At 36.7% G+C, this 13456-nt stretch overlaps 1 protein-coding gene across 2 annotated transcripts in view; it reads left to right on the forward strand.

Moving 5' to 3' along the window:
- DMD (dystrophin) overlaps positions 1-13456 on the forward strand; it is a 1939942-nt gene that overhangs the window by 177690 nt on the left and 1748796 nt on the right. For both annotated transcript variants that reach the window (XM_045855895.1, XM_045855896.1), the window contains exon 2: positions 6878-6939. In XM_045855895.1, coding sequence (XP_045711851.1) covers positions 6878-6939 — 62 coding nt within the window. The remainder of the gene's footprint in view (positions 1-6877; positions 6940-13456) is intronic.

Genomic DNA, 13456 nt, shown 5'->3' on the forward strand with positions numbered 1-13456 from the left:
CTACTTTGCATTGCCATTTTGCAGCATTAATAACATGGTAAATCCATTTTGTAAATAAGTCCCAAATTTGGGGCCTTTCTTTCTAACGCTCTGGGGTAGCACATCGCCTTACCTAATGTTTACCATTCATCTTCCCTATTTCTCATTTCCTGTCTCCTCATTTTTTGGTGGAAGCAGAAAATAAACTGACCCTAATAGCTCTTCCATATTACCTAATAGTCCTCTCTTTAAGTGAAATAAACTCATATCCCCTTATATTCCTTTACTGTGCGTATTTCTAAACTGTTACCAACTTTACTATTTCTTTCTATTCCTAAACTTATATTTTCTGGGTCACTTAGGTGAAGAAGATCTTCCATTAACATAGTCACCAGTGCCCAAGTAAATAGTATTCTTCGAAAATGTTTTTCTGATACAGATTGTGATTAACTGGCCTGTGTCTATTATTCTTGGTGTTCATAGAACTGGTTTGGATTTTTGTTTTTCATGCTTTTACTCTCGTCATCTTAGCTGATAGCGTATAAGAGGCCGTCTCATGCAAACTCTCCATGGCCTCACTGCCAACTGCCTTCGTAATTTCATCCCTTCCCACTCCCTGCTTCCTATTTTAGAGTGCAACAAAATTGATGGCACAAAATGAAGACCACGCTCTTTTGGTTTCTTATCTCCCTGCCTTTGTCCTTGCTGGTTCTCCAGGAGGATGCAAAGTTCCCTTTCCACCTTTTTTCTTTCCTTATTTTTGTTTATCCTTTTTACTCAGCCTAGCCCTCGCCTTCAAGAAAATGTCTTCCGCCCTGGCTGGCGTAGCTCAGTGGATTGAGTGTGGGCCACGAACCCAAGTGTCACAGGTTCGATTCCCAGTCAGGGCACATGGCTGGGTTGCAGGCCACGACCCCAAGCAACTGCACATTGATGTTTCTCTCTCTCTCTCTTTCTCCCTCTCTTCCCTCTCTAAAAATAAATAAATAAAATCTTAAAAAAAAGAAAAGAAAATGTCTTCCCTAACATCCTTGTGTCTACATATCCCTTTCTCTGTATTTCTGTGATACCCTTGGAATATATGTACCCTTGCTTACATAAAACATTTCGTATCCATCTGTAACATACGTATTTTCTACTAAGCTGTGACCTTTGGCAAACACTGAGTCTTGTTTATCTTCAAAGTAACTAGTGTAAGACCAGCACACCCTAAGCATTCCACAAATCATTATTCTATAAATTATTGCATACGTAAGTGATCTCTTTATATCTTAACAGCTGTGTGCATTGAAATGCAATTAATACCGTCATCCCACAGATACACAGACTGAGGCCTGGTGATTTTAAGGCCGCAATTCTAAAAAGTTCTGCACTAAAACTGGAAGCCAGTTCCCCTGATTCAATGTGCTCTGTTTGCCCACTGTCATTTGGGTGCAGTCACTCACTGTGGTGATTCACGAATATGACAATCATCCCACATGTGTAGGGGACTGAGCATCTCAGGAATATAAAAGTTAGCAACAGAGCCAGAGGTCATTGCACTGAGAAAATATGAAGGGCCAGGTTGACTGAATAAAAATGGCTTTCTTAGGAAGCGTTAATTAATTCTGAAATAAAATAACAGTTTTTATGTCATGGTAGAAATTAATTTTGTATGGTGTTTCCCCATTGAGGGAATAAAATACAACATTGGTCATTTTTTGCAGTTTATGAAGTAGTAGTTCTTCACTCTTTGGTACCTGCAGGGCATGGTTTCCAAGTAAATTTTTCCGAAAGAGACTTTCTTCTTTGCCTCTCACATTAATATACCCAGGCATATTTTATTAGTAAAAGAAAATCAGTTATAAACAAGCCCTAGAGAAAATGAAACAGAATATGTGCTACTTGAAATGACTACACAGGAGTGTACAGATAATCACTTCCTGGTAAAAACAGATTTTAGATTATTTTCTCATTCTCTTTGTTGCTAATTTCACATTAATGACTCTTACTATAGGCTGTGTGTCTATAACAACATACATTGTTTTGAGAGATTGAAATAGTCTCTATAGACTCTTAACAATTTATAGGTGTATGTTTATGTGTATCAAGTTTAGATTAGCTATGGATATATAATTGATCAGGCTTAAAAGGATCAACTTTTAAGTAATATGAGAAATAACAATGGAAATGGATAGATTTAAATATATAAAATTATAAAAATATGAGCACAGTAAAAATGAAGTAAGTATTAAAAGGAATATGACTGACCACTTGGGAACAGATGTTCATTGACTAAGAACAATAGCTTAATTTACAATAGTGGTTCTTACCTTAGATTTCACAGTGATAGGAATCTTCTGTAGGGAAGTCAGTGAACCCCATGAAACTGTGTGTAAATTTATCTGTCTAGGCAATTTTTTTCTATAGAAAAGGATCATTATTTTTTTTAAAGATTTTATTTATTTATTTTTAGAGAGGGAAGGGAGGGAGATAGAGAGAGAGAGAAACATCAATGTGTGGTTGCTGGGGGTCATGGCCTGCAACCCAGGCATGTACCCTGGCTGGGAATCGAACCTGCAACACTTTGGTTCGCAACCCATGCTCAGTCCACTGAGCTACACCAGCCAGGGCTGAGAAGGATCATTATTTTAAGCAGATAATCAAATGGAGTCCACATCTTATAATATTTAAGAACAACTGATTGATGATCTCATTCCAATTAATTTTAGAATTTCAAATACTCAATAGATACATGAGCAGAGGATATAGACAAGTATTTTGATAAAAGTAGAACTGTGAAAAATACATGATTGTATGGAACATGTTCTACTTCATTAGTTATCACATTCAAATTTAAGCAAGCATCAACTATCTCCTTATACCTAATAAAGCAGCAATCACTTTAAAAGCAAACGCAACCAAAACTCGTATCAACCACATAACCTCATTCTTTCTGGAACCACTAAAAATTGGTATGACCATTGGAAAAGCAATATGACAATATTTAGTGAAAGCCATAAAAGTTACCATAACATCAACCCAGTAATTTATCTGAAGGCAGGTATAGACCAGAAGCTGAAAGAGAATGCATGAAGATATTCATTATGTTGGAATCTGTAGTAGGAAACAAACGGTTGTGATATTTAATATAAAGTAAGTACAGAAAAGGCAGAATATTATGGTGGCTATGCCAGGTACAGGTTTATGGGGATTGTAATGGGCAAAGAAAATTTGGGTGCTTGTTGAATGTTAAATATTTCCACAGTGTTAATATATGACAAACATTCAACAGTAAATCTCAATTAGTAAATATATGAGCATTATTATTTAAACCAGGGGTGTCAAACTCATTTTCACTGGGGGCCACATCAGCCTCACAGTTGCCTTCAAAGGGCCAAAATAATTTTAGGGCTGTATGAATTTAACTGGTCCTTAACTGTTAAGGAGTTGAAATCACATTCGGCCCTTCAAAGGCAACTGCGAGGCTGATGTGGCCCCCAGTGAAAATGAGTTTGGCACCCCTGGTTTAAACTGTCAACAAATGAGTCATCTAGCCTCATAAGGAAGGTTCAGTTTTTAATTCTAGATAAATCCATGCGGGTTGTGTCTTTGGATTCATGACTCCCTGGGTTGTTCAAAATAGAGGCTCTGAATTCATACTTGTTTTGTACATATGTGAATATAAACAGCTTTTACGACTCTGATTATTTTATGGCATTCCATATTTTCTATGCAATTACAATATAAACTGTATAAACTCAGCGTGAAAAGCCATAAACTTCGATTCAAATAATCTATATCAGGTTCATCTCTGTCACCTCATAGCTTTATTCCTGCTGACCTTGTATTCTTTTAACCTATAAAGTGGCAAATTACATGTGGATTGGAATGATGTATGCAAAATGGTTTTGTGAACAATAAGGCACTACTCCACTCTTTTTTTATATTTTATCATAATAAAATGAGTTACACTAATAGTTGCCATGTTAAAGAAAAATAAATGTTACTATAGCACAATAAAACATTAGTGAGTAATTTATTTTATTTGAAGTGTATTTTTCTTGCATTAAAAGCAGACAAGGTAAGAGATGACATCTAGTGAAGGTGTTTCTATGATCAAGTTCATTTCGCACATAATGTCAAGGTTTTTCTCCTGCTTTCAAGGCCTACCTGGCACACTGCTTTTTCTATATATATAAATGAAAACAATAAAAATATTGCCTTCCTACCTGCTTTTCACTTAAAAGCATCTGGAACAAATCTTTCCAAATGTCCTCTTACTCAGCTTTTGGTGAAGACAGCTGCGTATGTTTTATTTATTTTTTTATTTTATCTTTAATGTATTTTCCCATCACCATTTAGTCCCCTTACACTCACGTCCCCTCAGCAATCCCCACACTGTTGTCCATGTCCAGGAGTCCTTTTCCCTTTTACCTCAGTCCCTCCACCTCCTAACTGCCCCCCGCCACTAGCTGGCATCCTGCTCTCTATCTAGGAGTCTGTGTTTATTTTGCTTGTTAGTCCAGTTTGGCCATTAGATCCCACATATGAGCGAAATCATATGGTATTTGTCTTTCTCTGACTGGCTTATTTCACTTAGCATAAGGTTCTCCAGGCCCATCCATGCCATCGCAAAGGGTAAAACTTTCTTCTTTTTTTACAACCAAGTAGTATTCCATTGTGTAAATGTCCCATAGTTGTTTTATCCACTCACCTACTGATGGACACTTGGGCCGCTTCCACATCTTGGCGATTGTCAATAATGCTGCTGTGAACATAGGGGTGCTTTTCCTCTGGCCCTGGCCCCTGTAGCTCAGTTGGTTGGGTGCCGTCCTGTAAAATGAGAGGTTGCTGGTTCACTTCCCAGTGAGGGCACAAACCAATTGAACAATGTTTTTCTCCCTCTCTGTCTCCCTCCCTTCCTCCCTCTCTAAGAATAAATAAATAAAATCTTTTTAAAAATAAAAATACGTAAATACCTCTGAATGAGTGCTTACAAATGACATTTACTCTCCCATGTTTGATAGATAGGACATGCATGCACATGTAGGAAAGATTAAGTGGAATTGCAAGAAAGGTCATTACATTATTTATTTTGCAAATACAACTCAACTCATGGAGAGCACAGTTTTAGTTAATTATATGTGTGTGTATACACATACACACACAGTGTTGAGAAATAGATATACAGACTAGTCTTTCTACAGCAAGTAGGTGAAAATGGTTACATTTTGACCATTTGAAACATCCTGTTTATTCTTATTAGATTTGAGAACAATTATTATCTATTTTCATTTATTCACAGTTGTCAACAAAGGAAAGACTTCCATGTTGATTTATCTTATATTGTACAGACAGCACTGATATTTTACTATATACATACATAGCAGCTCATGGAAGTAACATTATTAAATAAGAAGAAAGCATTTTGTGATGCTGACTAAAATTTTCTCATCTATGAAAAATAAATGTGTTGGGTGTATTTATCCACTGTTACCTCTTATATTGCTTAAGAGTATGTACTTATGGATTCATAATGTATATTAGCCCTGGCTGGTGTTGCTCAGTGGATTGAGCATGGGCTTGCGAACCAGAGTGGTCACTGGTTCGATTCCCGGTTGTGGTATGTGCCTCAGTTGCGGGCAGGGTTCCCGGTGGGAGGTGCATGAGAGGCAGCCACAGAGTGATGTTTCTCTCTGTCTCCTTCTCCCTCCCTTCCCCTCTCTCTAAAAATAAATAAATCGTATCTTTAAAAAATAATGTGTTTGAAAGATAAAAGATAATCTTAGTGAATGGATACATTTGTCATGAGAACAGTAATTCTTTATATCATCTGCTCTTAGGAAAAGCAATGGAGACTGGAAAATAATATGAGAGAAAATGTTTATTTTATCAGAGTATTTCAGTAAGATTTCTTTTGACCCACATAAATAAAATGTGAAATATCTCCATTTTAAATCTTTCAAAAATGTACTCAGTTATTGAACACTGACTAACATGATTACATTTACAATAATTCAAAGATAGGCTTTGGCTTCAAAAAAGCCATTTTAAGAAATCAAGATTAATGATTTTTCTGTCCATTTGACTCAATACTAATTTCTAATTTAGGAAAGAAAAGATAATTTTTGGAAGTATGAGTTCCGTGAAGCCGTTCCTTAATCATTTTCCCCACTAATCTCATGTTATAAGACGTCCTTGGGGATTTTTTCCCTTGAGTATTTATATGTAATCCGTGAAGAGTATCATTTGCATTTCAATTTGAAATTTCCTGACTTTTGGATGAAAAGAGGCACTGAAATTTTTGGAGTGGGAAGTCCCCCCTCCTTTAAAGCATTCATGAAGTTATTGAGCAAATATTTGCCAAGATGTTCGTCTGTCCAGACAGTGTGTTAATTTCAGGGATGCAAAGATAACAGAACCGCGCTGCCGATTAAGAAACCTCCCCTAGGATGGGAGTGGGCCATGCCAGGGGTCCATGTTAGAGCATGCAGGCATTGCAAAGGAGGGAAAAGTCATTTCTACATGGATTAGGGGTGAGGGTTAAGAGGAAAGGCTCAGAAATAATTTTTCAGAACCTATGACAGATAGTAGGTTCTTCTGATTATACTAGAGTATTTACTCACTATGGGGGAATAAGTATTTCATTTATTTAGATGAGACTATTTTTTTCTGTAAAGCCTTTATGTAATAGTTGAATGAGCATGGAATTGACCATATCAGTTATTTTTCATATTTCATTTTAGTTTTGATATCCAATATCAGCATCACTCATGTTTAGTTTTACTTATCAATGAATTTAATAATATATATAAAATAATACCAGTGTGTAATGAAGCTATTTTGATTATAAAGCATGAATGATATTCAAAATTGTTTCTGAACACTCAGTCTTTTTTTTAATTTTCCATTGTAGATGAAAGAGAAGATGTTCAAAAGAAAACATTCACAAAATGGATAAATGCACAATTTTCTAAGGTAAGGATATTTTGTTACTTCTGTTTTTAAGATGCAATATAAATTGGCTGAATATTCAAAATGAACTGTGTACCTATGTAATTGAAATGCCCATATTATTTTTTCAGTGTATCATTTTATATTAGCTATGCAAATCTGGGCATATTCTGATGACTTTCAACTAATGAAGGAACGACAGAATATATGGTAAAGAGAAATTATTTAATTTGGCAACATGTACCTTTGGTTGTTCTTGATATGATATCAGTCATCAGAGGATTATTAACTACAATCTTCCATCAAGTAGCTAGACTGTGCCACAGATTAAAAGATGATATAAGGGATTTTTGTTGTTTCGAACTAATATATTTTGTCTTTCTCGGTCTTTACCAAGTTCAAGAAAAACTGATATAACTGCCTTGACTCTGTTTGGCCCAATCGAGCATGTGTCAAATAATTTCAGATGATAAGTTTATCCTCTTTTGCTGCAGACGTCAATCCATCCTCTTAATAATATTTCTTGATTTTACAATGGGAACTCACTCATGATCCATAGTGTGATGCTAGATAATTATATATGTACATAGAGTGAAATATTCTTACCTTGAAAATTAGCATTAAGAGTGCAGTATAAGGAGGTTTATGTGGATTTCAAGGTGAGAAAGACTTGGATTTGAGTTTAATAATTCCAGATTTGGGCAGACCAAATGCTCTGTCAGTCAATTTCCTCATCTTTCCATCATGTATGTGTGTATACATACATACGAAGTGCCTACCTGATAAATCAAATCCAGATAATGGGAATATAAAGCTAATAAAATGTGGGCCCTATATTGAAGGCTTTAAGTGGTTATTTTGCATGCTATTGTGAGGATTAAGAGTCACTATATATAAAAATTCCTAGCACAATGCCTGCCACTCAATATACGCGAATTATTCATGCGTCTGTCTCATTTTGTGAAAGTCTTGGTAATGGATCCAAAACAATGCACTGGAAGATGTGATCTAAATAATGGACTCTCTACTGTTACAAAAGGCTTTGGAGTATCATCCATGCTTTGTGGTATTTAACAGCAGACTTTTGCCAGGTACCCTCTATCAACAAGAAATTAAGTTACTGAATTTTAACTAATTGAATTCCATTTGTATTTACTTACTGAATTAATAATTCATTAACTGCTATCGCAGAGCTTTAAACAATAAGCCAAAGAACGTATCTTTTTAAAATCTCAAGTTTTTTAACTCAAAAGGGTACAAACAGTGAAAAAGAATAAGTTACAATAATGCAAATGAACAACAGTAAATGAAAAATAAACTCTGAAACATTTAAGATGGGAATTCATAATTCTCAGAATATTTACCAGATGGGTGTGTATGGTTTAATTTCCATATCTACTGTCCTCTTTAAAATTTTCTCATATTAGGAATCTTGAAAGAGGCGATAGAGAGAAGCCTTCAAGGAAATATATAGACAAATCAGCATTATAAAGAGATTTTTGAAATAATAAACAGTAAGGTGATACTCTGAATCTTAGAATTAAATCAATGAGCTACTTTAATAAGATGTGTAACCATGACCAAGACAAACCCAGTGTGAATTCTCATTCCAGAAATCGACATAGATCATCCCTTTCTATACATTGACCTTTTCAAGTGCCATTTACCACAATCCTTGTCCTAATACACAAACCTTAGTTAGATATCTTATCTTCTATGGATACATTGTTAGCACTGCCTTAGAGCCATTTTTCCCAATGGTTGTGAGTGCCTGTGTTTTCTCAGTAGTATTGTTTTTCTTTATTCTCACCCGAGGACTTTTTTTTTTCATTGCTTTTACAGAGAGAGAGGTAAGGAGAGAGAGAGAAACATTGATTGATAGCTTTCTCATATGTGCCCTGACTGGGGGTCAAACCCACAACCTGGTTATGTGCCCTGCCCAGGAATCAAACCCATGACTTTTCAGTCTGCAGGACAGTGCTCCAGCCCACTGAGTCATCCCAGCCAGGACTGAGTGCCCATATTCCTTGAGTACCATATTCCTGAGTGCACTGGCTGCTTTTTCCCAAGTATCCCTCCCTCCAAATTCAACTCCCACTTGTTTCATTTATTTTATAAATCTTCTACGTAAACCAATTAAAATTAGATCAGGAAAGTTACCATTCTTTCAACTATAAAAGTTTCATATTGGAGCATAGCCAAGGTATCAGGAATATAAGTTAATGTTTATAATGACAGAGGAAAAATATTTAGAGATAAATATGTGTGTGTGTGTGTGTTAATTTTTCATTTAGAGAACTTGAAACAATATATTTTCCATGTTGTCTGATTTTGTCTGGTCAAGACTTTAGGTACATCACTAAATTATATTTACATACCTTGGAAGATAATGAGAATTAGAGAAAGCTAATGGATTCCCTGAAGCCACTTGGTGATACCAAGAGATGGACGTAACTGTGACGTGTCATTTGACACGTGCTTGTTGCATCACTACATGGCATTCAGCAGAAATCTAAGCCTGTAGCAGACACAGAATAAGTTTAAGTTGTATCTTTTGAGCTCTCGGAACCTACACATTTAGAAGATGTTGGATAATTGTCAAACAGAATAGCGCTGAGTGGGCTGTGGGTGGTCAGTACCAGGGGAACCTCTACAATTAAAGCCCTACAGACCGAAAGACTCTAAAGCAGGGATCTTCAAGTTTTTTCATCTCGTGGCACACGTAAACGAATTACTAAAATTCTGCAGCACACCAAAAAATATATATTTTTTGCCACTCTGACAAAAGTAGGTATAATTTTGATTCATTCATACCAGACAACTGTTGTTATGTTGGTTGTTGCGATTTTTTTTTTATTTTGACCATCGAAGGGAAAAGAGGTCAGTGCCCCTGACTAAATAGCCAGATATTGCATATTTTAAAAATTCTCACGGCACATCAGTTGAAAATCGCATCTCGGAAGGGAGGAACATCCAAGAGCAAGACACTCGGACTGAGAAAATGGGAACACACCCAAGGCAGAAATGTGTTTTCTTTGTAACCCCAATGATAATTACTAGAGACTCAATAAACACAATAAGTGTGTTCTCGTCAGTAGTACAGCTAATTAAATATACACTGAGTATAAGAAAAAAAAGAACATTTCTGAGTAGAAAAGAATGTGTTAAAAAAGACTCTAACAAGAGAGATGAAGCAATGAAAAATGACCGTCTGTCTATGGGGTAAATGAGACAAAAACAAGCACACACAGCAATGAAAATGAATCTGGGAAGTTAAAATTATTCATCAGTGAGGCATACATACACATTTACATAGTATTTATAAAGTGCAGAGAGACAGCAAAGTAGTTCCTTGTTCTTTGGTAAAGCTACATAAGGGATATTTTAAGGGAAACATATGATTAAATATAGCCTTATCATGTTGTATCATTTGAAGCCAAATGTACCTTTGTAGTAAATCCAACTGCTTTTCCATTTTGCTGGTATCACTTTAAAATAGGCCCTGTCTCTTTCTCAAAATAACTCTTCTATTAACCTTCAATGCTAAAATTTCTACTAGAGTGTGATTTATCACATCTATTCTCTAAAGATAAGCAAACATTATTTACCTCCACATAAGCACAAAGCCATTCCTAAGAAAGATCAATTCAAGGTAAATATTCTATTAACATAATTTGTAGATACTTCATAATTCTCAAAAGAATGTACCACAAATATAATTCATGTAATAAGATTCTTGTTCATTCATACAGGTTCATCCACATAAGCTTATTTAAGACAAGTACACTTTTGAAATCGTGACCAAAAATAATTTTGTCATGAAGTTTGCTCGCTGTTTGTGTTAAAGAAAAAGCAATCTGTGGGGACAAATATTTACTTTACTATGAGAACCACTGAAAGATTTAAACCGTCTCCCACTGAGTTATGTGATAGTTATGGTCTTATACTAGATTTAGTAGTTATCTTTATTTCCATCCTCTCTCTATAGCCTATCAGGGGTGTCAAACTCATTTCCACTGGGGGCCACATCAGCCTCACGGTTGCTTTCAAAGGGTCCAATGTAGAGCTCCTTGCCCCTACTTAAGGAGCAGTTACATGTACACAGTCCTAAAGTTACATTTGGCCCTTTGAAGGCAGCCGTGAGGCTGATGTAGCCCCCGATGAAAATGAATTTGACACCCCTGCTTTGTACTGTTTTCTGTGATTCTTCCAAAAGCAGTATACTTTATATTTGACTTAAATTAAGTGGAAATGTGTTATTGGTTTTGTCTAAGAACTTCATAAGAGCCCCTGATATGATAATAAGTTTGTGTGTTCATTGCCATGTCCATACATAAAAACCCAGGGCTGGCCTTGGCTGGTGTGGCTCAGTGTGGGTTCGATATCATCCCACAAACCAAAAGGTTGCCCATTTGATTGCCAGTTGGGGCACATGCCTGTGTTGTGGGCCAGGTCCCCATTTGGGGGCATGTGAGAGGTAACTGACCAATGTTTCCCTAGCACATGGATGTTTCTCTCCTTTTTCTCCCTCCTTTCCCCTCTCTCTAAACATAAATTTTAAAAATCTTTACCAAAAAAGCCAGGATTAACTCAAGATAACAATAACATGAGTTAATTGATATAACATATTGTTAGGTCAGAGTCACTCAAGAAACCGGACAGATGCAGCGAGCCAAGGAGAGCAGGATTTATTAGCGGGGAATAAGAGGGAAAGTGGAACCACCCTAGGAAGGTTGGGGAGCCAAGCAAGGGAGGTTAAGACTCACTCAGTTGTTCTTACGCAGGGTTTTTAAGCGCAAAAACGCATGAAGGGTAGCTGGCTGCGGTGTCAGAGTCTGATTGGCTAGAGCTGGTTGCTGGGTGCCATTCCTGCTGACCGTTGTTCTTGATACATGGTGTCAGGCTCAAGTTAGAGCTGCATCCTGTTATGCCGGATAGGCCGGCCCCAGACCCCAGTCTTAGCCGGGCATCTGTCTGTCCTGGGTAGGGTCGGCAGGCAGTGTCCCAGGCAGGCACTTTCCCAGGCTACAGTTTCCCACGGTACAGTTTTCCCGCCTGGTGATTTTCCATTTCTCCGTGGCCTGCCTAGGTCTGTCACATACCTTTTCCAAGAATTCATTATAATTTACCTTGTAGCCAGCAAGATGAGCGTGATATAAAGCAAATTAACACTAAAATTGTGAGGCAATAAATCGGGCTTCTTTACAGAGCTCTGTACCCTACAGCCTTAGGGAAAATCATCATATCAACACTTGAGTTCATTTTGGAGAGAAAGGTAAACATAAAATTCTAATTATTCAAGTCTTGTTTTCCTTATTTGTCCTTGTGTACTTTGTGCGAAAACATATATTAAGAGTTTTACAAATAGTAAGGCATAAACATAGAATTTAGCCATTTTTGATGTGTAATATATTTTCTGAATTGAAGGAATTATGTATTTATGTAATTTTCCTCTGATGCCTGCTTCTTTCTTTCTTGAACTTAGTTTTGGCTGTCTTCTTTGGATGGAACAGGGAGAACAGAACATTTAATTGTTTTATAATCGTGCTACACTCTCTATGCCAATTTATGCCTTCAATATGCACACACACTGAGTAAGCGTGTAATGATTCAAGTTAATGGAATGGTTTCATTTATATGAAAGGAAGATCCTAGGACATGGGGTGAAACATTGTTTCAGTCAAGGACATAATAATACGTATATGCCTTTCTTCTGTGTCAATTCTAAATTTATGGATAGCTCACATATTTATATACAGGGGTTGGCAAAAGTGGGCTTACAGGATACAAATAAGTAATACTAGAATAAATAAATGCTATTGATGAATAAACTCTGTGTTTCACGTACTTACAACTGTAAACGTACCCTCACCCCCTCGTGTATTACTACTATACAAGGGACCTGCTTTAACAGAAGTAAATGAGCATGCTATTGTGTCATGGAAGGCTCACCGGAGACGTAAACGGAGCACTTTACGCTCCTGGCTTCCTGTTTCTCACTTCTAATTGGTATCAGGAAGAATTAGACCGATAGAGAGGATAAAAGACAGCGAACCTCGTCTCTGGATGACGATCAGCAGCTCATACAAGGCTTGGGTAACACTTGAATCATTCAGTGTGATTGTTGTAGACCAATGAGTATTGCTACAGGAAATAATAGAAATGCCCATTTCAGAAATAGGGAAAACAGGGAACTTATTTGTCCTGTATGTCCTCATAGTAATAATGCTGTTGAGAGTGATATTTTTATGAGATGTCGCTCCAAATGGCCTCGTGAGGTAAATATTTGAGATGAGCTATGAGAGCTTGCTCCAGGTAAATGGGAGAGATAAAGCTGGAAGCCAGCACGCTGGACTCTAAAACCCAAGCTATTTCCGTCTCTGTTACTGTCATGACTATGCCGCCTACCAAATGCTGCATTTTTCTTGGGACACGTGTCACAAAATTGATAACTTTTATAAGTGGAGAGGGAATTTGAGGACATTAAAAACTTGCAAATAGAAGGTATTTAATGCTTGCAGTACGGATAGAGGCTTGAACC

This window comes from Phyllostomus hastatus, unplaced genomic scaffold (assembly GCF_019186645.2).
Source record: "Phyllostomus hastatus isolate PE091 unplaced genomic scaffold, TTU_PhHast_1.1 phas_scaffold_12, whole genome shotgun sequence".
Taxonomy (NCBI): Eukaryota; Metazoa; Chordata; class Mammalia; order Chiroptera; family Phyllostomidae; genus Phyllostomus; species Phyllostomus hastatus.